Source organism: Ornithodoros turicata, unplaced genomic scaffold (genome assembly GCF_037126465.1).
Source record: "Ornithodoros turicata isolate Travis unplaced genomic scaffold, ASM3712646v1 Chromosome62, whole genome shotgun sequence".
NCBI lineage: Eukaryota > Metazoa > Arthropoda > Arachnida > Ixodida > Argasidae > Ornithodoros > Ornithodoros turicata.
In genome coordinates, this window is record NW_026999386.1 from 124,614 (window position 1) to 149,678 (window position 25,065).

The following is a 25,065-nucleotide window of genomic DNA, read 5'->3' on the forward strand; positions in this document are numbered from 1 at the left end:
TTAGGCACCCACCGCCACGTGCAGTAGCTTTCCCAGGAACAACGCGATCTGAACGATACACACTATAGCAATCGGGAAAATAGGCGTTGTTCGGGATAGAGTCATTTAGCCAGGTTTCAGAAAGACAGATGATGTCGTATTCACACTCACACACAGCTGAGAAAAAGCTTGAACTCTTCGTACGCAAACCACGCACGTTTTGGTAGTAGAGACTTGCCCACTCATTCTTGACTGCCATCTGTGGGAGCATGTTGGTCGGAACTGTATCATGCTGCTGTGGAGCCGATCCCTGAACTGCTTGACTAAGCAGCCAGAGGGCCACACCGCAGGATCGTGAAGGAGGTCAAAGGCAGCGTCGTCAGTTGAGATGTGGAACGAGGCATAGGTTTCGTAACGTGATTTTAACTTTGTGCACTTGATAGACGAGGAATCAGTTTTCTTTGGCGACGAATGCAGTGATGTCGTCTACAGTTGTCGCAGGAAGGAGCTTGGTGACGAATAGTGCCTTGTTGGCGCGGCGCGGTTCCACGGCACTTAGGCCTTCGGAAATCGACGTGCCGAAGAAAGCTCTGGGCTGAGGTGCACGTACGTTGGGCATTTCAATCGGCGACATCTCACCGTTAGAAAGACTTGGTGAAGATGTGTTACCTACAGGTAGTTTAGCGGCCTGTGCCGCGAACGTGACTCCCGGCATTCGAGTCAAATCCTTAGATGAGGCCGAAGTAGGGAGGGAGGCCGGTTGCGACGACGCCACATTTGCACGAAAATTCGGAGTGACGGCTGCATCCCTACGAAGAGAAGCTTTACGCAGTTCAGCTCGCAGAGAGTTGATCTGGATCACCATAGCCGAAGAAGATTCGTGAAACTCCTTTTTGAGTTGGGCGTTATCACGGCGGAGCGCGGCCATCTCGTCGGTCAGGAAGGAAATCCCCTGAAGGGCAGCTTGGAGTAGGTAAACGAGGTCAAGGCCATCCGGTTGGGGCAGGGAGAATCCCGGTGGGGAAGCCGGAGACGATGGCAGGTTAGTCTCGTTAGGCTTAGTGGTCACCGAAGGCGATGGCACAGAGTCACAGAGCGGGCATAAAAAACGACTTACGACGTCTGGAATTTTGGCATCCTCGGAGGTAAGGTTCATGCATTTAGCATGCACCCGTTTGTCGCACTTTGTACACTTCAGAGTAGATTGTTGCCGTAAAACGGCAGAGCGCAGATGACACACGTGTCGGCACTGGGCGCCATCTTAATAATGCACTAATAATAATAATAATAATAAATTTTATTTATTTATTTCCACATAACATAACATGTGGCGGAAACTGTGAAAAAAAATCACCTTGGTGACTTGGGAGATCACCAAGCCCGCGACTGAACCAGTCCGTTTCGTTTGGCATTGAAGGCACCATAATTACAAATCGGCCATGTAGGTTTTTGCTCAGAAACTTTGGCAGGAATGTAATCTAGCAATATCAGTCAAGTAAAAATCTGACGCAAAGACAGGTTTAGAGAGTCACCAGCGAAGACGAAGAAAGCAACACAGAGACAGGGAACGTCGAACTTCCAATCATTTGTCATGGTTAAAGGTTTATTATGGTTAAAGCTTGAAAGTTCGACGTTCTCTGTGGCTGTCTTTATGTAACTTTTGTCGTCTTCGCTGTTAATTGTCATGTGCCAACCGGCCCCGCTCTTCTTTTAGTTAGAGAATCATGGTTGTTACAGGTAAGTGGCAACAGTTTCCAATCACTAATTAACGCAAGATAAACTGCGCGAGTACAGAGCAATGATAACGCTACAACTGTTCATGAAGCTTAATTAGGCCGAATATTTCTTTATTTTTTGCTAACGGGCCACACGGGCCGCCACTTTTGGCACCCCTGGTATTGTGAGATTGTACAACCCAACGGACTCAGCCAAATAGCTCACACAGACGCACACAGAATCGGCACGCAAGGATCAGATAACGCGAGCCGACAGGCATCCGGTATTTTGAACACCTGTGGTCGCTCTTAGCGCGCTCTCAGGTTTCCGGACGGCCGAGGAGAGAATTAGTTAGCGTCTCGGCCTCGAGGTATTAAGCACGAGCCATATGCACTCTTTAAGTAAATTGTTAAAGTAAACTGTTCCCCTGCCTCAACTCATACTTGGCGCAGTCGACCATGAGCCTTAGCCAGCCATTCAGCCACAACAGCAAGCCCTTTTGAAGCCTTATCATCGCCTTGCCAAGCATTTGATCTACACGCCAAGCCCCGCCGTTTCAACGCCATGCAAGGTATTGTTTGGGAACAGTTAGACGCTGCTACAATGTCGCGCTTCAGTGTAGAACTTCTCAGAGAAGAACTGGAAGCACGGCAGTTGGACAGTGCCGGTTCGAAGGATGAACTCGTGCAACGTTTGATGACAAATATTAATGCGCAACGTGAAGCGTCTCCGCCTCTCGAACAGACGTCTTCGACCAGCACAGGTGCCCCCGCGGTACAATTGGACCCCGCCACGCTACAAAACCTGTCAGCTTTGCTTCAGCATATGCCACGCCCGACGACAACTCTAACTACGCTGCCGGATCTGTCATCATCCATACCACAGTTCGAAGACTCACGGAAGCAAAATGTTAAAATGTGGTTGGAGGATGTTCGCCGTGTCCAGCAACTTGCGTGTTGGGAGGACGCTACGACCCGCCTGATTGCCGCAAGCAAGCTCACAGGCGCTGCTCGTAATTGGCACCTCGCGCTTGGAAGCCAGTTTGACACTTGGACAACATGGAGCGCAGCTCTTCAAGAAACGTTTTCTCCGGACTTGACCCTGATCGAGTGGCAAAACCAAGTCATGAAAGTGACTCAGGAACATGGTCAGTCTCTTCATCAGTACGCTTTTGCGAAGCTACGGGTCATTGAACGCTGTCCTGTCACTCTCAGTTACGCGCAAAAAATTGACTACTTGCTTCAAGGTATACGTGAGCAACACATCTCCGCAGCCCTAGCAGCCAACAGGCCACAAACGGTCAAAGGCTTTATCACGACCTGTTGCAGTCTCGACAAATGTGCTTATCAGCAAAACAACGCAAATCCCTCATCGTCGACATCTGCAAGCCTGCCACACAGTCGCCTCGGACAACGAAGCCATCGGAATCATCAACACAAGCGTCAGTTTCCCAGTCGTCAGCAGTTGCATCAGCACATTCTCGTCCTCGCATAGCGGACTTGCCAGCAGACCAGCAGGAAGCCAGGTACCAAGCTATTTCAGCTCAGTACGGTGCACCAGCTTTTCGCAGCGGTCAAGACCTGTCACAAGCAGTATGTTACAAGTGTAAAAAGCTTGGTCATCTAGCGTCAAAGTGCCGCAGCAGCCGCTCTTCGGCGCCTTCGTCAGTAAGCACCCCAAGCCCGGCAACAACGTCACAGCCCTCTTTGCACAGCACTCCGATGGCCTTGGAGAGATCACAATTGCAATGCCCATTTTTTTACTGCCAGTGTCACGGGAATAGGAGAATTTGAAGCCTTCCCAGATTCAGGATCAAAGATCACCCTGATCTCGAAATCTCTCGTCCCTGGTCACATGCTGAATCCTTGGACTATGCCGCCACTCGCTGTCGTTGGAGGTAGCACAGTACACTCTTAACTCGGTACCCTTTAGTAAAGGGTAAAAAATCGCAATATTTTACCCTCTATTTCAGAAGCTACCAGGTACCCTCTGAGCAGTACCTTTTATAAAAGTTACAAGGAAACCCACTAATTCGAGGTTACGGCCTTCAATCCAGCACCTGCCCGTAAAGGTTACGCCAACGTGCGGCTTTTTATACAGGATGTTCATTTTTATTCGCAACAGAGTAGCGCTCATTTGGCAGGTGGGTTATGTGAATTTTTGCTCATTAATTGATCCGTAGTTACAAACACAAGCGTCAGGAAATGTCGGAAATGTTTGTAACTACGGATGGGTTAATTTGCGAAAATTAACATAACCCACCTGTCAAATGAGCGCTGGTGTGATGCGAATAAAAACAAACACCCTGTGCGTGGGATATGGACAAACATTTACAGAACACACCAAGGTACCAAAATGAATCAGCAGAAAAGGAGATCTTGAACACATGTATATTACAAAAACAGAAGTCTGTCGAGAGGTGACACATTGTGCACAAGTGCGATTCTGATGTGAGGAGAAACCATGGTCGTTTTACAATGTATGTGGAAAAAAGAACTATCTTCTAAGTGAGAAGCAATGCATAAAAGTGCGAGGAAGCCAGCGAGTCAAAGCAACTGACCTATGTTTGCTAAGCTGAACAGACCCAACGAAATGGAGAATTGCAGCAGAAAAAAATTTATTCCACATTCGTGTTGCAGAGGAATGGCAATACAGTATTACATAAAACGCACACAACCTTGAGGAATATGAGTGTACAGTAACACAGGAGACACTACATTACTGCGTTATCAGCGTTGGAGGCGCTCTGGGACGAGTTTGTGAGGTACTGTATTGCGCTGGTGACGGTATGTGAACCTGCATGTGGGATCCTGGGAACAAAAGTTTGGGCAATGAGAGTAACATTTACGGAACCATTCGAATCCGTACACAGCACAAGGTACAAAGCAGCATAAATGCGGGAAGGCGTTCACTCCGCGATTGAGTCTTAGAATATCGTGAGAATACAACAAGTAGGAAGCTGCGAATTATATATCTCGATGCATATATCCGTAGCTCGCAAAATGCACGCCGGTGTATTGACTTGGCGACCAAGTAAGAGCAGAAAAGTAGCAAGCGTAAGTGGCGTTCATATGCAGGACCGCAAAAAACTTGCCATAATCACAACAAACATGCGCTAAGAGCTCTTGCTATCAAAATAACGCACGTACCTAGCACAAATGTACACTTACCCAGTGTATGAAGTGTGTGAATTAGGGCTGCGGTGGTGACGTTCGTTTTCGGTTATATATTCTTTGCAATCTTCGCACTCACTACACTTTCCCCTGAGAACACCGAAAATATCCTTGTTTGCTAGCGACATCTAGCTTTTCCGTTGTTCCTGACGATACTATGATAAACGCGAGGAAAACCACTGATTAAAACAGATTACACTTGTTAACGGACGGACGAGGAGCGTTAAGCGTTTCAAGGAAACCGCTCTCAGTATGGATAGACCTAGACCAGGCTCGGCTACGCAGCGAAATAGGAAATATTGGTGGTTGCGGCATTGACAATGGTTTTCCACCCTTTAGAAAGAAACATACTATCAGTATTCCAGACTGCGAACTTATAATCTGTGTTCATACAGCATTGATAACGTGTAGTCGACGTATAGATGACGCTGATAAAAAATAACAGCGTAGATTCGCAACTGTCGTCTCGAATGGGAGGTTGAAACGCGGCATTATGCTGAAAAACAGAAGGAAAACAAACGATAAGAAGCTAACAAAGAAATTATCGTTGGAGATTTCGCTTAGAAGTTACAGTGTTGGAGTAGAGGGTACATTTATAAGTTACAAGAAGCTGTTTTTGTTTTTTCCGAGATGTAACTTCTATTCGTGTTGTAAAGACATGACTTTGGTCGCTTTTAACCTCTAAATATACGTTACAGTGGTGTAACCTATAAGAAATCTCGAAGTCTACGTCTATATAGAAGTTACATGTTTCTAAAAGTTACAATAAAAGGTACGGGTTTAAGAGTGTACTCCCAGCAGGCACAGCCTTGCTGAAGATAGCGATAGGTACTATTACAGGTATCGTCGAAGCTGCCGTTTTTGGAACATAATGTTCTTCCCTTCATCATTGGTGAAGATTGGTTCGAATCCGCACATGCCCGTCTCATCTTCGAACCCCCTAGGCCAGTCCAGCTCCAGCACGTGGCCTCTGGCGTCATAGTCACCGCAGCTCAGAAGCTAGCTCCACAAATGGCTAATGCCGTCATTCTGACGCACTCAAATTTCGCTGCACAAGTGCAAGTTGCGTCACCAGACTGCCTACAAAAAGACCCCTTGCCGTCACCAGACGAGCCACTGTGGCGGACTCTGGCTCAGGAAGCTCCGCCATTGCCTTCACATAATGCCAACGCTATGCCCTCAGCTGGCACTCTCCTCCTTCCAGTTCATTCAGATCTTGCAGCAGCACACATAGGAGATCAGTTATCGACCAGCCAGCAGTCAACCATAACGGATATTTTGGCTAAACATATGGAGGTGTAGTTGATGGACAGACCAGGCAGGAAGGACAAGAAGGCTTTAATACTGTGGCCGTTTGCCACCAACTACTAGAAACGAATGAATAGGGCTCGCAGGCACCAGGAGCGCGAGAGGGGCGTGACACAAGTGTTGGCTTCGTCTGCGTCACGGGGCGGCGCATCGTCTGCTACATGGCCCCCCCGCTGGAGACAGTGCCAAACTGTCCGACCATGTAACGGTCTTGGCTGCAGGTTGGTGGGACAGAGGAGTAGTGTCGGGCCGACGACGTTGAAGGGGGAACGGGACGTCGGGGAGAGCCGCGACGACTGGCGGGGAAGCTTCGACGTAGGCCGGCTTCAGACGGTCGACACTCACCGTGTCGTGCGTGCCGTTGAGGTTTACGCGGTAGTTCTTGCCGGCGCGACCAAGTACAGGATGAGGACCGGAATAAGGCGGTGTCAGGAATTTCCGTATAGCTTCAGCGCGAACGAAAACGTGGGTGGCGCTCTGGAGGTCTTATGGAACGTATATAGGGCCTGTATGACGAGGATGGGCGAGGCCGGACGGGACGAATGGAGCTGAAAAAGTCGTGAAGGTGCCGCACGAAGTGTGATGATGTGCTACACTGGTTTGAAGAGGCGAAAAATTTTCCGGGCAGGCGCAGGGCCCTGCCGTAGACGAGCTCCGCCGGGCTGGCACCAAGGTCAGGCTTGAGCGCGGCACGGAGTCCAAGAAGGACGATGGGGAGGTGGGCCGACCAGTGCGTTCGGTCTTCGTGGGCAATGAGTGCAGCTTTTAATTGACGGTGCATGCGCTCGACAATGCCGTTGGATGCGGGATGGTACGATGTCGTCCGCACCCGGGCAGTTCCGAGCAAGTTGGTGAAGGCGGAGAAGAGGGCACTTTCAAACTGTCTGCCGCGGTCCGTAACCTCAGACGGAACGCCGAATCGGGAGATCCATGCCGTGAGGAAGGTAGCGGCGACAGTTTCGGCCGTCATGTCGGGCATTGGCACCGCCTCTGGCCAACGGGTGAACCGGTCGATCGCTGTCAGCGTGTACCGGAAACCGGATGACGGAGGCAAGGGGCCCACTATGTCCAGATGCACCACGTCGAAGCAAGTGTCGGGAAGGGCAAATTGGCTATGGGGGGCAATCGTGTGGCGGTACACCTTTGATCGTTGACAGGGCAGGCAGGCGCGGACCTAAGCCCGAACGTCGACACGTATCGAGGGCCAAACATAACGTGCGCTGATCATGTGCTGGGACGCGCGAACGCCGGGATGCGCAACGTCGTGCAGGGAATGGAAAACCGCTCGGCGAAGACCGGCGGGAACGAAAGGCCTGGGCTGGGCTCCGGACGTATCGCAACACAGCATCAGCTGAGAGTCGGGAATGGCGACGTCGGTAAGCTTCAGGGAGGTGGTGTTGGAAGCGCGCAAGCGGGTGAGCTCGTCGTCGGAGGTCTGGGCGTTAAGCTCAGGGGAGAGTTGCGGGTCGATGGCGTTCAGGTGCGCAAGCCTGCTCAATGCGTCGGCCGGAGAGTTGTCCGCCCCACGGACGTGCTGGATGTCAGTGGAAAACTCCGCGATGTAGGAGAGATGGCGGATTTCTCGGGGGGAGTACCGACGTACTGCTGGCGGAACGGAAGGCATGCGTCAAGGGCTGTGGTCGGAAAGGATGGAAAATCGACGACCTTCCAAGAAATGCCGGAAATGCCGTACGGCAAGGTAGGCAGACAGCAGTTCACGGCCAAAAATGCTGTAGTTTCTCTCTGGAGGTTGGAGGGCTTTGGAGAAGAAAGCCGTGGGCTGCCAATCGCCGTCGATCTGCTGTTGGACGACTGCCCCGACGGCGACATTAGACGCGTCGACCATGAGTACTGTTGGGGCGTCATGTTGCGGGTGATACAGTAGCGTCGACTGGGCGAGGTCGCCTTTGATCTTGGTGAAGGCGGCCTCAGTGATCGGGGTCCACGGTAAAGGAGATGGTGTTAGATTTCCCGCCGGCGAGCAGTTCTTCAAGAGGACGTAGGGTCTCTGCACAGTGCAGGATAAAACGTCGGTAAAAATTTATAAGGCCGAGAAAGCGGCGCAGTTGTCGGAGGGACTCAGGACGGGGGAAGTTGGTTATGGCCTCGACCTTGCCTTCCAGGGGGGCAATGCCTTCAGAAGTGACTCGGTGGCCTAAGAACTCAGTGGAGGCGACACCGAATTCACACTTTGCCACGTTCACGACGATGCCGTGGTCAGCCAGGCGCTGGAAAAGTAGGCGAAGGTGGCGTTCGTGTTCTTGAGGTGAGGAGCTTGCCACCAAAATACCGTCTATATAAGCAAAAACAAAAGGAAGCCCTCGGACGACGCAATTGATGAAACGTTGGAACGTTTGAGCCGCATTTCGTAAGCCGAATGGCATGCGCGGAAACTCAAACAGTCCAAACGGTGTCGTAATAGCTGTCTTGATGATGTCCTCTGGAGCGACGGGAATCTGGTGGTAAGCTTTCATTATATCTATTTTGCTGAAGATTTTGGCGCCGTGCAGGTTGCTGGTGAAATCTTGAAGCCTGGGGAGGGGATACCGGTCGGGTGTTGTGACCAGGTTTAATGCGCGAAAGTCGCCACATTGGCGCCAGTCCCCCGTCTTCTTAGGCACCATGTGAAGTGCGGATGACCAGTTGCTAGAAGAGGGACGGGCGACACCAATGGAGAGCATGTGGTCGAACTCCGCGCGAGCTATCTTGAGCTTTTCAGGCGCCAAGCGACGCGGCCGAGCGAAGACTGGTGCACCAGTGGTGTTGATATAGTGCACGACATCATGAGTCACAGGCTTCGTCCAGTCCGGTGCACGAGTGAGACTAGGAAAGTCGCACAGGATGGCCGCATAAGGCGACATAAGTGCAGACATGGTTGGGCTGCTCGGAGGGGGAAGGTCGCTAGCCGAGGCTGCTGGAACGGAGAGCGAGGTGGACGTGTCCACGAGTCTCTTGCGAGCGACGTCGACGGTGAGGCGGAAATGATGGAGAAAATCTGCTCCCAAAATGGCTCTGTCGACGGCGGCCACCAAAAATAACCATGGGAAGTTTCGTCGCAGTCCTAGGTTTAGTGTGAGGGAGCGCTGCGTGTACACGGGAATTCCGGTATTGTTGACGGCAGTGAGATGAAAGAGCGGGGGGCGCTTTTTGTCGAGGGCAGAGGCAGGGAGCACGCTAACTTCGGCGTCCGTATCGACCAGGAATTTGGTGTGGGATGCCTGGTCCACCACCAAGTAAAGTCGGCTGCCTGGATTGCCGGAGACTGCCGCAGCCACTAGCGGTCTCCGCCGGAGTTTTCCGCCCAGGAGCAAGGAAGAATGCAGTGCCGGGCGTTGGAGCCAAAACGACGATGGTAACGGCAGAGACGGGATGGCTGTTGTGGCGTAGGTGTGGGAGAACGGGGACGACTGTTGTAACGACGCCGTGGGGACCTCGATCCTCGCCGCCGGGTGTCGTTGCGGGACTGCACGGTCAGCTGTTCTACCTGGGTCGAAAGACGGGCGAGATCGGCTAGGAGCTGCGCCACGGCACCCGTGAGGTTCGAAGGATGGGTGTCAGTAATGGCGGCGCAAGTGGCTGGTCCTGACGCAACTGCGTGGGAGAAGGAGGCGGCAGCAAGAACTGCAGCGACTTGCGGAGGGGAGACCTCCATTATCTTGTCCGCGTCAGCGGCCAGGTCTTGCAGAGGGAGGGTGGTGGCCGTGGCCAAAATCATTTGCACGTTCGCGGGCAGGCGGCTCAGGAACAGCTCCTTTAAGAGGTTGGGATCAAAGGTCGCCGCGCGATCGGCAAGGAGATTTTGCATGTCGCGAAGGAGTTGACTCGGGCGGCGATCACCAAGCTCTTCGGCGGTCAGAAGCTGTTGGAGGCGCTTACGCTCCGACGCTGTAGTGCGCTCCAGGATGGCAGTCTTCAGGGCCTCGAAGGGAGCGTTCGCTGGAGGAACCGACAGGATATCGACTACCTGGGCGGCAATGTCTTGCGGAAGACAACGTGGCGGAATTTGGTGAACTGAGTGGTGATGTGCGCGAGTTCAAATTGGCACTCCACCTGCAAAAACCACACAGCTGGGTTCTGAGGCCAAACGAGGGGAAGCCGAACGGCGAAATGCTGCACGGCTGCAGAGGTGGGCGGGGCCGTGCTGGACGGTGAGGACGCGGGCGGAAAGGCACCGGGTACGTTCACGGCGGGGTTTGCTGGCGGTGGGTTCATGTCCGGTTTTGTTCGGGTCACCAATGTAGTTGATGGACAGACCAGGCAGGAAGGACAAGAAGGCTTTAATACTGTGGCCGTTTGCCACCAACTACTAGAAACGAATGAATGGGGCTCGCAGGCACCAGGAGTGCGAGAGGGGCGTGACACAAGTGTTGGCTTCGTCCGCGTCACGGGGCGGCGCATCGTCTGCTACAGAGGTATTCGCACGCCATGAAGACGACCTTGGTCACTTCGCGGGTACGCAGTATCGCATCGACCTCTTGCCCAATGCCTTGTCATATAGCCGCAGCCCGTACAGATATACGACGGAAGACAGACAGTTCATTGAAAACCAGATAAAGAAGCTCTTGAACCAAGGCATCATACTTCCCGCCTCGGGACCATGGGCCTTTCCCGTCGTTGTAGTGTCACGTGGAGACAAAAAATGGCTTTGCGTGCATTACGCGCCGTTAAACGAGCGTACGATCTCTGTCGTGCACCCCTTGCCCATCATAGAAGACATTATCCAAGACGTTGCAAATTGCGCATATTTCGCAACAATGGACTTGAAATGTGCATATTGGCAAGTCAGCCTTCGCCCTCAGGACTACGAAAAGACAGCATTTATTACTCATCATGGCACATACACAGTGGCGTAGCCAGACCTCCAAGGTAGGGGGGGGGGGCTCGATACGAAAACTCGCCCCCCCCCGCTGATCCTGTGTCGACAACACACACATACTTGTGCACACTGCAAACTGAGGATTAAAAAAATGAACGAAAATAGTTGATTTAGACGTTCACAGTACGATTACATGTATAGGCTGTCATGACGAATGAGGTGGTGTCACGAGATTGGAAGTATTTTGAAAAGCTCATACTTTGAAAACCATTCAAGAGTGCTTCTTAGATAGACGCCATGAACTGAAAGAACTTTCGCGATCGTCACACTGGTCCCCCCCCCCCCACACACACATATATTATGTTCTCGGATTTGCACGATTTGTGTGGGTCGGTCCGTGGCAGGTAGGGGGGGGGGCTCGAGCCCCCCCTAGCACCCCCGTGGCTACGCCACTGCACATACATGTGGACACGAATGCCATTCGGTTTGAAGAATGCGCCGTCCACTTTCCAGGGCATCATGCAAACAGTTTTCCACGATCTTGCGCCTCGCCCGGACAAATCTGGTATCCGTGTATACCTCGATGATGTCCTCATCTACGCTCAGTCTTTTACCACATTTGCCAGCATTCTCCAAGAAGGCCTCCAGCTTCTCCAAGACAGTGGACTAAAAGTCTCTCTGGACAAGTGCCGCTTTGGTCTACAGTCCATTAAGTTTCTTGGCTTCGTCATATCAAGCGAAGGTCATCGTCCAGACCCTGACAAAGCCTCTGCTATGAGTCGTATCCCAACTCCTCGCACTCAGAAGTTCTCTCGTGGGTTCAAACTTCCAGCTTCTACCGTCGCTTCATCAAGGACTTCGCTAAAATTGCAGCACCCCTGCAGGCCCTTATTAAGTCCAAGATATTCTACTGGAGCCCCGAGTGTGAAGAGGCATTCCAAACGATACGCAGGGCCCTCACGGAGCCTCCACTTCTTGCCCATTTTGATGCCAACGCCCCTACAACAGTTACCGGATGCATCAGGCTCTGCCATAGGTGCAGTGCTTTCGCAGGTACACCACAACAAAGAAGTTGTTATCAGCTATGCCAGCCGCGCCCTCACGCCGGACGAGTGCAAACTACACAGCAACGTGTGGGTATGTATAGCCGTGCACTGGGCCATTACAGCAAAATTTCGGCATTATCTCCTTGGCCGAAAATTCATCCTCATAACAGACAATTGGACGGTAGCATATGCCTGACAAAAAGCGTAAAGCCTTCTCGCAGATTCACTTCAATGATAATGGATCTGGTTGACTTTGACTTTTCAGTTCAGCACCGCCCAGGTCGGCAAAACGTGGTGGCAGACAACTTGTCTCGTTTGTCATGTGCTGCCACACAGTCCTCTCAGTCCCTCTCTACAATGCAACAGGAAGATCCTGGAATGCCACGCAATTCTTCTGGACCTTTCCAATGAAGAGGAATCGTCAGAGTTCAGCGTCATACACAACATTTTGTACCGTCGCGCTTCGCAAGGCGTATATGTCATTGTCGCCCCAACAGCACTGCGCCCTGCCGTTTTTCAAGCGCTGCATGACTCTGCAGGACATTTCGGTACACAGCGAACACTCCAAAAGGTGCAAGCCCGCTACTGGTGGCCAAACATGGAACAATCAGTCGAAAGTTATGTGTCATCGTGCCAAACCTGTCAGCAGTACAATCGCCCGACATCACGCAATGTCGGTCACCTTGGCAGGATGCCGACGTCTGACGTCCCTTTCTCAAGCATTGCCATTGACTACGTCACCATGCCGCCCAGCTCGTCTACTAAGTACATTTTAAACGTCATTGACTTTGCAACTCGCTTCATTGCACCAGCTGCAGTTAACTCTACTTCAGCACAAGACGTTATAAAGCACTTGCATCAGGTATTTTATACCTATGGTACACCAGACCACTGCCTCTCTGACCACGGCTCAGCCTTTGAGTCGACAGAGTTCAAGCGTTTCACGCGACTCCACTGTGTAGAGCTTCACTACTCCACAGCATATCGGCCAGAAGGTAATGGCCTTGTCGAAAGAAGCAATGGGACTCTCCTCTCGGTCTTACGCAAAATCTGCGCTCTAGAACCCCTATCCTGGCCCAAGAAACTTCACGAAGCTGCCTTCGCTATCAACACCTCAGTGAACTCAAGCACGAGCTTCACTCCATTTCAGCTGTTGTTTGGCTATGTGCCTATAGATACCTCTGCAGCTCCATCGCCCCATTAAGCAATCGGACTTTGCTGAACGCATACAGGATGTTGCGACGCAACGGTCCGAAGCAGCCGCTAATTCCGAAGCAGCCCAGGCTTCACAGCAAGAAATATATGACCGCAGCCACCGACCTCACAACTTCAGTGTTGGTGACCTTGTGTGGGTCAAACGCCCCCAAGTACCCATGCCACATGGAAAACTGTCACCTCGTTTTAATGGTGTGTACCGTTTGGTGGAACAGCTGACCCCAGGAACCTTCAAAGCTCTTCGTGTGTCAAGTTATGGGTCACGACCCTTGAACCAGCCACGAACGGTGCATGTGTCACAGATCAAGACATACAACCCCCCAGTCTCGCCAGTCGCCATTCCAGAGCCCAACCACGACACACAAGCGGCAGATCTTGGAGACACTGAGGCTTCTTCATTGCCTTCTCATTCGAGCAGCGAGCACCGCCCTCAACGTTCCAGGAGACGCCCATCTCATCTTCAGGACTATGAACTTTATTAGTCTTTCGTGCAGCATTTTGCACTGCGTCTCGACCAAGAGACTTGGTCTTCTTAAGCACCGGTGGGATGTGAGATTGTACAACCCGACGGACTCAGCCAAATAGCTCACACAGACGCACACAGAATCGGCACGCAAGGATCAGATAACGCGAGCCGACGTACAGGCATCCGGTATTTTGAACACCTGTGGAGGGTGACAGGGGGCTAGTATGCGTCCTTGGTTGACTTCAGGGCTAAGTGAGCCGACATTCGTCAGGAAAGTCCGACGGAAAACCCAAGGGAAACCTCAGAGAGCAGTTAAGAGAGAGCGTTAGGAGAGCGAACCTCAGTGACAGGATTCGAACCCGTGTCACGTTGTATCAACGAACGTGAAATTGATTGCAGTGTATTCCCTACGAGAAATCGCAAGTGAAAGTAGGTCGAGCTTTCAAAGTAAAAACCCTTTGTAAGTGGTTAGGAATTTTAGTATTTATTTTGAGCCGGAGGACTTCAAGACCTGCAATATCGCAACCGGATATTTTTTCCGGTTCCCCCAGAGCACGCGCGTCTTTGTCTCGTTCCTTTTTCTTTCCAACTAGTTTCTCTGTTTTCTACATGTGGGGGAACTGAACGAAGAACCGGAGCATGGAAGGAGGGGGCACCACGGTAAATGTTATGTAGGCAAGGGGAAGGAGTGCTGTCGCACCCATTTTGCTACGAGGACTTTTTGTCGCACGATAACTATCTTGCAATGCAAATGCAATTTCTTGGATTGAACTCTGAAATCTGTAGACGGATCCTCCGTTTACTCGCAAGTACAACGATCGTCTCACGGCAAACTGTGGGCAATCAGCGCCGCGTAATGCGATGGAGACGACTGAAATAAACTAGTGAAATGACCACATTTCGTGGCGAAAGATCACACCTCTGGTCATCTCACAAAGCGATAACACGAATCGCAGCCAAATAGAAAAAAAAAAAAGTTATTTTCACCTACTAGTCACGACCGCTACTATGCGGAATACGGACAGGTTACGTATAATTGTCGACTTCCCTATTTTACTTCGGTTATGCCATTCCTTTGATTCTTATCATTTTGTGTGGGTACTGTGAGTTGAACTTCTAGTTTCAACAGAAGTGGTAATTTCATAATTCATTTCAAGAAATCCTGTTTCTGTAAGCTGTATTGAGATAAAACTGCTACCGGTCGGCACGTGAACAGACTCATCACAGCTGACTGCAATTATTTAGTATTTGCGTCCATTTTTTATGACGGTTGTTTGACCATTTTGCATTTGAGATATATATTTTTATATATGTCAAATATATTATATTTTGCACAGTCTTCGTCACACGCTACGCGCGCGGCAGCTACCCCCGTGCTACTCAAACCACGAAAGCACGAAAATCAACTCGCCGTCTTGCACGACAGTTTCAGAAGACTTTTACGAGACAATCCTCCCTTTTACACACGTATAAACACCGGGTACAATGGCATACAGAAGAGACTGAAGGTCAAACGGTCCAGTCGGGAGAATCGCGCGTGGGACAGCTGTCCCACGCGCGATTCTCCCTAACGGGGTCATCCACGGAAACCGCGACGGTGGCGCCCCGCCGTAGGAATTCCGTAATTAAATTAAAGATGGCTACCGTGGGATAAGACCAGAATTTTCGCCGTCTCCACTGCGCGGCCATTTTGTAGCGACCGTGGCGCCATCGTGCGAGTATTTCCTGCGGGGACTGCGGGCGCTTCGGTTCAGTCCATTCGCGAAGCTGTGCGTTCGGGATATGAATCGTTGTTCGGGCGCCCCGTTGCCCTTACAGAAGCATAAGTGTATATTTTTATGCATATGAGTTGCGTTTCATAAGACTTAGAAATAAAACAGAGCAAAAACCGAAGTCGGCAAAGGGTGTGGCATCTAGTAAACTTCAGCGATAGCGCAGGCGCTACATGCATTTCCTAGCTTCAACCATACATCGAACATAGTTATGTTCTCTATATGTACGTTTCTTCTATGTACATGTGGTGTAGTCTCAACGCAAAGTTTTTGCAGTGCGGCGCGAAAGACTATAACATTGCGGGTAGTATTCAATGGACTTTACAGAATTAAATAAGTACACGTGTGAAGCAAGGAGCCCACACTCAAACAGTAATATCAACTGCATCATTATTTCCGATTGTCGTTAATAGTTCATGGTACAACAGGTCGTCAGCTCATAATGCCCCATACTTCGATTTTTTATGACGCTCTTCGCTGGAAAACAGCCCGCAGACCGTCTGGCATAAAAGGTTACACTGACAAAAACGCTCAGCGGTAAAGGAAAAAAGTTTCTTAACACTAATCCGTAACATGGAATTTAAAACGCCTGCTAGCTCTGTTACGTTGCATGAACAAGATTTTCATAATTTCATTTTCCGGGTTGCTTACTCAAACTTGTTTATGCTGTGCACCACTAGGAATTTCCTAGTTTGCGATGAACGCCGGGAAGTTAGCTGTGGATCCTCAGTTAAAATTTGCTTGAACTTTAAAGAACAACTATTACGGTAAGCTTAATTAGTGAAGGTATTGGCTGCTGTGTACACATTTTGCATTGAAATGTGTAATGAAACAATCTTCGGACTTAAAATAACGGTTTTCCGGATGCGACAAAATGAACGCGTTATTATACACCACAATTTCCTTTTGGGTGACTACGTAAAACAATGTGCATCAACATGACAGCGGTTCGAATTCCAGACGCCTCTCAAGCGCTGTGAGGACTCCTTGCAGCTGGTGTACATGCAATGCAATAGCCCTTTCGCCTTCATTCGTATTACAAATCCCGTGCATTTTGCTCGCGATTATTCTTCGTAAAATCAGCCACAGGACAGTGTTATCCAGAAAAACATATGTTGTCGATTCAGAATAATCCAGGTCGTTCGAAAATGCCACAAACCAACACCGCGCCTACAGTGAACTTGCATTCCGTCAGCTTCGCAAGCAGTCCCCGCGCCGAACGCGCTCGCAGGTGGCGCGCTGTGTCGAGAGTACGGGAAGTGTCTGGTTCGCGCTGGTTCGTAGCTAAAATTCTGGTCTAGGGGCTCGCAGGGGAGAGGCGTGCATTCGGGCCGCCATGTTGGCAGGCCCTAAAGCGCAGTGTGCGCCCATAGAAAACAATGGGAGGCAACGGAGATTGTGAGTATTTATAGCGCTGCAGGCGTTGATCGTTGCTTGTCATCACACAATTTTGTAAGGTGCCAGTATACTGATGTATCCTAACAGTGTTTCACAGGTGTCCTGCCGTTCGATTCTTAATTACGTTATGTTTTGCATTCCGAAACTAGACCGTCACAGCAGTGCAGCGCTGGGGATTGTACTACAGTACGTTTCCCAGCCAATATTTCAACAAGAAACGATGTGAGGTTAACAACCACCATGTATGTAATATCCCGTGCTGCGTTCTGGACAAAAATTGTTCCATAAAGAACGGTCCGGGAAAGGATATACTCGCATGGCAGAAAGAGATCGTTCTGTAGAATCACAGCCGTTGTTTTAGCCGTGTATCGGTTTCGTATGATTTATATCAAGCACCGCCGCAGAAAGTGTCTTTTAGTGAACGACTGCGGTGCTTTGCCTCGCAAATATGGACACACCGAAGCAGCCCAAATACGTTGTGAGCGTGATCTAATTGCTTCACGCAATTAGAACACGCTCGTTAGGACAGTTAATCAGGTAGTGATGTAAGCTTAATCAATTAAGTTACTTAAAAGTGGTAACACCTCCTTGAGACACAAGATTTACCTCTTTTTGAAGTACATCCCTTCTATGTTTGTTTGTTTCTTCCTTCATTTGTTCTGATTATTTGCAGGCGCGGTTGTGCCAAACTGAATGTCCTTCTCGAGTACTCACATGCTTTTGCTGAATACAACTGCAGCGTGAGCAAAGCTGCTTAGGAACGGGGGCCTGCTATCCAGTGCTGACTTTGTCATGCTTGTTATGTGGAGCACGTTCGAAAAAATGCAGCTGCACATCTGAAACTCCAATGAGTATCATCGTCATCTAAAAGAGAGCGTCGTAGCACCGTTGTGAGACCAGACACGCTTTCTGAATATCTTCTATGGCACCTTCCGCAGTTTGCACAATTTTGTTCAGCATCGAAGTCTCTCATAGGAACCACTTTGCATTAACTGTGACTCCCATCTTACATTTTCATGTGCAAGGGCCTTCTTGCACTACACACGTATGGTCTGCAACAGGATAATTGCAGCAGGACGATTTGGAGCTTGAAACAGTTGTGATTTTGTCATTTTGGCCCTCGTGTACCCCGTCTGTGAAACGTAACAAAAAAAAAATCTAACACGATATGCTTTTGTAAAGAAGGTCACTGATGGTGAGTAAAGAGAATATACAAGTTCAAGTATATTCAACATTTTATATCATACATTATATTATTCAACATTTTATATCAAGTTTATACAACATCAAGTTTATTCAAGTTATTTCTTGCACTAATGCGTTTCAGGATACAATGAACGTGCAGGGAGGTCGCAAAAGGCTACATTTATTGTTTTGTGACCTTGCTACAATGACAATATATACTTTAGGAATGGCAATGGACAGGTACTCTCTCTAAATTTGTAGCACTCAATTTTAGGTTAGAATGAGCAATGAATAGCAACTTCCCTCCTGGTATTTTCTTATATATGATGAATTTTGAATTTAATGTGATCAAATATGTGTTAATATAATATATATAAGAATATAATATGTGATAAATGAATGTGATCAACAGTAGATGTAAACAACACCAGTAGCCAGAGAAGTGCATTCTCAAGAAATAATTTTCTTCTTATAGCATATATGTGCATGCTTATTAACTGAAACAATTATCACGGTTCTCACGGTTTTAATTTCTGAGAGTGTACTGTAGAGGCTGCTTAGACCTACAACAGTTCATACACGGTATTATATACTGTGAATGCCTTTAAAAATCCCATGTGACACATATGCCTTTACTTTCTGGAGGTACTGTGGTAGTCAAAGTTTGTGGGCATTACGCAGGTTCTGCACCCATTTCTTGAGTATGTCGAGGCAGCTGTGAAGTAACCTGCATTGATGATGATTATTCCAATTTTTATGGTGCATCGACAACAAAGGAAATAATACATCAGAACATTGGTTTGGGTGCAACCAGTTCAAAATTAATATGTTGTTTAATAAATGCATTGGACAAATGTTAAAACATCAGTTTAAAACATGGTTTACAATCCCTGTATCTTCTAAAAATTAAAAAGATGAAAAACTATTCTAAAAAGAATATGGGGAACTCTTCTAAAAAGAATTATAATCTCTAATAATTATATTGCTGGGTGAAGGAGCCTAAAGTGTAAGGTGTGTTTCTGATGTGAACATGTAAGAAAATATGCAAAACTGAGAGAGGCTAACCACAGTGCGTGCACTGAGGTTGTTCCTTCCTGTAAAGTAGAAACCAGTGGATGAGGAACGTGATACTTACCTGTACACCCAGCCGTATCACACTACACAGATTATTCACTGGGTAGCCCTCATGACGAAACCTGTATTGAGAGACCACTTTTGCCTTAAAAACTGCTTCAAATAGCACGACACGCTACAAATTATTACTATCGTAAAAAGCTGACGATACAGCTCAGACAAAGGCGTTATTCAAGTCGCGCCACACCACCGTTACGTAGGATTCTTTGTCACAAATCAAACCAAGGCACAAAACAATACCAATACATGAAAAGAGGTGACAATCGTGGTCTCATTATGACGTAATACCGAACTTGTGCATGAAGGTAATTCAAAGAAATGAATGTGGCACTTGCTTCCGCAGAGAACACCGTGTACCATGCTAGCAATGCATGCAAAAAAGCGCTCGAGTGCTCGCACATATATTGATGACAACACTACCTGTGTAGTGTAACGTGTTCTTTCAAGCATATTATGCACTCAAACTGTATTTGCCGCCGGGTAAAATGCAAGTGTGCTCGATTGAACGTCCGAAGAGCGATCAAGCAACCTGCATCCAGTGCTCGTTTTGGGCAAAAAAACACTTCATAATGGTCAACTAAATATACAGAATGAACGCCTATTTATTCCTCGATAAAGAGTGACTCACCTGTATAAATTTAGGCCCTGTAACCTTGCCAGTACGGTTGGTACGACCGTAATTGCAAGAAGTTGCCATGATCGCTGCGGCGACTGTTGTGGGTACCGTAAGCCGGCGTTCACACGGGGCATCTTTTCCCAGCAACTCGAAGCAACTCAAACCGACGTCTTTTGACCAATTTCGAGTCCGCGTTCACACGCATCAACTCGGTAGCTCCACCCTCCACCCACAAGCAACCTTATGGCGACCGGACAATGTGGGTTCGAATCGAACTGGTGGAATCTTTTCTTTAGCTGCTATTTATCAAATTTCAGTCAGTTTTATTGCCCCAATAGATCATTATTGCCTTCCAGAAGTGGCAACTGATATGTTTCCGTGAAGTTCGTAAAAAAAGAAAAAGTTATTCTTCAGCTGCACCTGCAGGATTTGAACCCATGAACCCACGAATGAAATCCACAACGCCATCGGGAGTCACGTGGCAATGCTTCCCTCTCTGATTGGCCGATGCACGAGCAACTTCTCAAGTTTTCGGTCGGGGAGCGATTCGCAGCAACTCTGAGCAACTCGAGTTGCTGGAGGTTGCCGGCTGAGAGCAACTCCAAAGTTGCTCATAGTTGCTGCAAAAAGTTGCCCCGTGTGAACGCTGCCTAAGATGGCGGCCGGTTTCTTCACGCTCGCGCTCCCTATCCGCGATCCAGCCTTTTACAATCGAGATCAGTGGACCGTAACCGTAGCCCACCGTAGCCTTAAAGGGACGGTCTCCTACAGCCGGGGCGATTCCGAAACTTAGCCAAAACTAGTTTCACGAGTACTGTACACATACAACCGTCAAAGTTTCATTACGGAATAACCAAGTCGTTTTCGAGGAATTTGTCGAAACGTGCCGTAAGAGCAGACGACGAAAGCTGCGCCTCTCTCATGCATACGTCACGTATGAAGTCAACCTGCAGGTGCGTCGTCGTTGTCATGGTAATTGTAACTTGCAGAAGCACCATGGTTTGAGTAGTTTGAGTACTAATCCCCTTTGCTCCCGAAATGGGGACACTCAGGCATATACCTCCGCGAGCGGAGAATGTAGTCCAACCCAGTAACCACCGATGTCCCAAGGACGTCTACATGATGTTACCCTCAGGACGATGAAGACATCCTGAGGACATCCTGAAACATAATTTTGACATACTTGGGACGTACTGAGAACTGCCAAAATAACATCCGCGCACGTCCCAAGGAAGTCCATAGTACGTCAATGACGACCTTATACGGACCTCTAGTGGACCTTTTTCCCGTGCCTTAGCCAGGCTTACTGGCGTTCTCTGAACATTACATCAACACCGCACAGCAGTGCGTATGAGTGGCACAAACAAGCAACATTAGATCAAACACTTTATTTCGTATGAAACTGAGCGTCATAGCATCGTATTACCTCACCAGGTATTATATCACAGCGTAACATGACCACCATTTTTTTTTCGCATTATTATTGAGAACTTACATGTCTTTTAAAACATGATGTCCATGAACACAGACAGCATCGGTCCACAAGGGGAAAAACTTAAAGGTATATGCCCGCAATGTCCGAAGTGCGACGCTGAAACATATGTTGAAGCACTGGCATAACCGACGACCATGCTGCACTGTGTTTCGTACAACTGGAGATTTGCGATGTGTCCAGCTTGCCTTTCGTGCGCAAAACTTAACGCTATCCAACTTCGGCTATATTCACTTTTCGCCACGGACTCCCTTCCCTGCAGCGTCATGTGAGCTTAACCTGCAAGAAATGTAATTTCAAAAACACTGCTACAGCAAAATGTCACTGTGAAGTACGCATCGACGTATACGCATACCTTTAGACACAGCGCCTATGGTTGCAGTCTGCAGTAGCCTAGCATTCTCCCTATCAACAGCCCTGTTGCCTGCGAAGACGGGAAACGCATGGATAACCACGTAGTAGGAACGTGAATGCCTCGCACATTCACTACGTACCTTCGAAACGGGTAAAATCTTGACAATGACGCGGGCGACGCCACTTGGAGATCCATAATTCACATTCATCCGCTACGACGTTTCCACACATCTGTAAAAGAGTCAACAAGGTGCGACACATTGTACTTCCCTGCAAATTCTTTATTAAAATCACTCAGCATTTTTTACATACAGTGGCACAGCCGTAAAGGCTTGTGCCGCCGTGGAGCACATGACGAAGTTGCACGGGTGAAGCGTATGCCCAATCTGTTTCGCAGTAACACAAGTCACTGAAGAGCTCTGAAACGCACTTTAGCGTAACTTACCTGATGTCTTTCAACATTTCTGTGACCTTCCCACGTCGTGAGTGTGCTGTCCCAACCGCGTTGTTCACCGCAATGAATGCGTCGAAAGTATCTGAAATTCATAGATTAGACATTTGTAACGGGGCCACTGACGATGTTGCATCTTCACCTTGAAAAGTGCTGGTAGGGTCACGAGTACACTTAGCTGAAAGATAAAGCATAGGGTAATAGGAATCAAAAGGGTAATAATCACACTGCTAGCATAAAGTAATAGAACCCACACGCCAGGAATGATACCAAACAAAAGTTGCACGAATCGTACAAACATAGAACTAACCTTTAATCTAAGAAATCGCAAGGCTTCTGGACCTATCTTCCAGGGTGCACACACATAAAAGCACCCCCAGGCAACACTAGTAGGGCATAAAAACACATTCACAGCAGTCCAGGGCACCAGAGCAACGACGGAACGCGAGACAACGGGAGCCAGAAAAAGGCGTGCGAACGCAACGAAGCTTGCAAGCGAAATGGACGCCGCCCGCAGCGCAGAAACGGCAGGAAGGCCACCTTCCCGCCAGGCCATGCCCCAGCGCCCAGGCGCTCCTCGGAATGTAGCAAGGGAACGGAAAGTCGCGCGAAGACGGGACCAACGCTATCGGAAAGAGGACGTTTTCCTCTTCAAAAACACATCTCAATCACCTTCCTACGCCAGCAAGAACCCGATATCGAAAAAAATGCCCCAGGCCCATGTATCACAGAACCGCCGTTGCCACGGTGTTCTAACTCGAGAACCGAGAGGGATAGAAAGATGCGGCAAGTTTCTACGCGTTTCCCATGTCGAGTGTGTGTGCCCATTAAAAGGAAGTCGGATCCGCCGTGGGCTTCAAGCCTGAAGACAGGGACAAAAATCGGTGAACGGTGGTCGGTGTCAGGAATTTCGAGAATGACGTCTGAACCACTGGAAATCGACGGCTGGTCTCAATTGGAAAGTTGTAGAGCAGGGAACGGAGCACGCGCACACAAAATTTCGACTAAATCGGACATCGGGTAATCGACTTACGACACCGAAAAGTGGGAAGTGTTTCAGGGTGGCTCTAGCTAGCCTCGCAGCTCGTCATGCTCTTAAGCCGATATCGGGAGAACAGAACATCGCGCGCCTGCGGGACAAACGCTGTTCGAAAGAGCACATTGAGACCTTCATAACGAAGGCAAATGACCATGTGGCAGCAACGGGAAGGCTTTTTTTTTGGGGGGGGGGGGCGGGAAAGCCGCTGGTCCCATGTATTGGGAGGAGTGTGAACGCGGAATCCTCTAACTCGAGAACTGCTAAATTTAGAGAGACGCGGTGAATTTTATCACGTGCTCCGCGTCGAGAACAGTGGGTTCTCCAAGTATGAACCCTGTCCGAGGCGAACTTCTTTCCAACAAGGGCACTGAAGTTCGGAAAAACGAATTTTACTAACGCGTCTCCGCCTACGAGTTCGAAACCACTACAGATCAGTTCCCGTGTGATTTGCGCGATCACACAGCTAATCCAGGCCCGTTCGGACCTGAATTTTGGTCTCGATCCAACAGTCCAGGCGGGATTTACAAGACTTTAAAGGTGTCAGAAGCACCGACGGTTGCCTGGAATTTTCAAATATCTGGACAACCGCCAGGATTTCTCACAAGCCGCAAGGTGCACGCGTAGGGGGATGGAAGGGAAATTTGTCACAAGAAACAGCATCCCGATATCGCCGCTGCAGGCCAAGATATTAGACACGGGAACCCATCGCGAAACACCGCGATGTCACTCTGATGGGGTTAAACCATCACTGGATGGCTAAAAGACGCCGCGGTATCAACCGCCACCTCAAGTGGCATGTGCAGTGCTCAGTTGGAATCTCTATGCATATCTCATCTATTCTGACCGATGATGTCACTACGGTGCCGTAGGGGACCTGGGCACATTCTTCTTATTTGTCCATGCTACCAACCTTCCCTAATCGCGCTCTCTCAGATCCTTAGTCAGTTGGAATTTCACCCTTTCTATCTCTATGAAAATTGCTTGGCCCCTGGTGAAATCCAGCCCATCAACACTCTGTGATGAGAGCTTTTTTGGTCTTTTTAGACACGTCAGGACTTCGATCCTTATGGTGAAGGGGCACATTTCATCGCATTTTATGCCAGTGGGCTCGGGTATCCACACTAGCGACGAAACTCCTCATTATTAACCTTAGAAATCAAGTTGTTGTTTTATTGATACTCTAGGCCAATTCCTTCAATTGGTTTCGTATTCTTTGAACTGGTGCAGTGTGTACAAAACATGTTGGGTTACATTAAATCAAGTGGAAATCAGCGTTTAGCATTTATATCCTTTAAGCCAATTCATTGAATTGCTTCGTTATTCCGTGGGTACGGTCTTCGCCACACAACATAGTGGAACATGATGTCGCGAAGGTATAGCTTCTCTTCAAAAACCCTGATTCTGTCAGTGAGGAACTTGTACCTGTCAGCTACATAATGAACGAATTGACTGTCTGATTTGTCTTTGGATCTCGTTGGAATTGTGGCGACAATTCAATGATGTTATGTCTTCTCGTTTCGGCAGGGAAGCACATCTGGAGATGTAGTTGTGTGTGTTCCGTTCTACATGGAGATATTGCAAGAGATATCGAGGTCTTCTCGGCCTTCCCAACTACCTTTATTAGCACTACAGTAAAAGGAAACAGAAGCTAGATACTGTGGTACATCTGCTAAGCTCGGACCATGTCGGGAGTTTCTTTGTAAATTCAGATGAATAATTTTTGTGTGTTGCCACTTCGGTAACACGGATAAAAATTAGTGTCACTGTTTTAGTTTCTTGCTGCACGCTGTTGAACGTTATCATAAGGCTACAAAAATATAATGAGCATCGAAAGTATGTTTGTATTCTACTTCTAAATCAACATCCGATCGGGACGCCATTTCGAAGTCCCAGCGATATCATTAA

At 48.8% G+C, this 25,065-nt stretch overlaps 4 protein-coding genes across 4 annotated transcripts in view; 2 read left to right on the forward strand and 2 right to left on the reverse strand.

Annotated features, from left to right (window-relative positions):
- The first annotated feature begins 1,549 nt into the window (after positions 1-1,549).
- Positions 1,550-25,065, forward strand: part of LOC135374462 (pseudouridylate synthase 1 homolog) — a 104,998-nt gene continuing 81,482 nt past the window's right edge. The window contains exon 1 of the mRNA XM_064607419.1: positions 1,550-1,716. The gene's annotated coding sequence lies outside the window, so the exon portion shown is untranslated. The remainder of the gene's footprint in view (positions 1,717-25,065) is intronic.
- LOC135374448 (uncharacterized) lies at positions 2,039-3,739 on the forward strand. The gene has a single exon (XM_064607407.1). The coding sequence runs from the start codon at positions 2,260-2,262 to the stop codon at positions 3,187-3,189; it is 930 nt and encodes a 309-aa protein (XP_064463477.1). The 5' UTR covers positions 2,039-2,259; the 3' UTR covers positions 3,190-3,739.
- On the reverse strand, positions 6,625-7,146 carry LOC135374454 (uncharacterized). Its single transcript, XM_064607412.1, has one exon. The coding sequence runs from the start codon at positions 7,144-7,146 to the stop codon at positions 6,625-6,627; it is 522 nt and encodes a 173-aa protein (XP_064463482.1).
- LOC135374455 (uncharacterized) lies at positions 8,105-10,388 on the reverse strand. Its single transcript, XM_064607413.1, has 3 exons — positions 10,227-10,388; positions 9,708-10,140; positions 8,105-9,660 (listed from the first exon to the last, which is right to left on the reverse strand). Exons 1-3 carry the CDS (start codon positions 10,386-10,388, stop codon positions 8,105-8,107), a joined length of 2,151 nt encoding a protein of 716 aa, XP_064463483.1.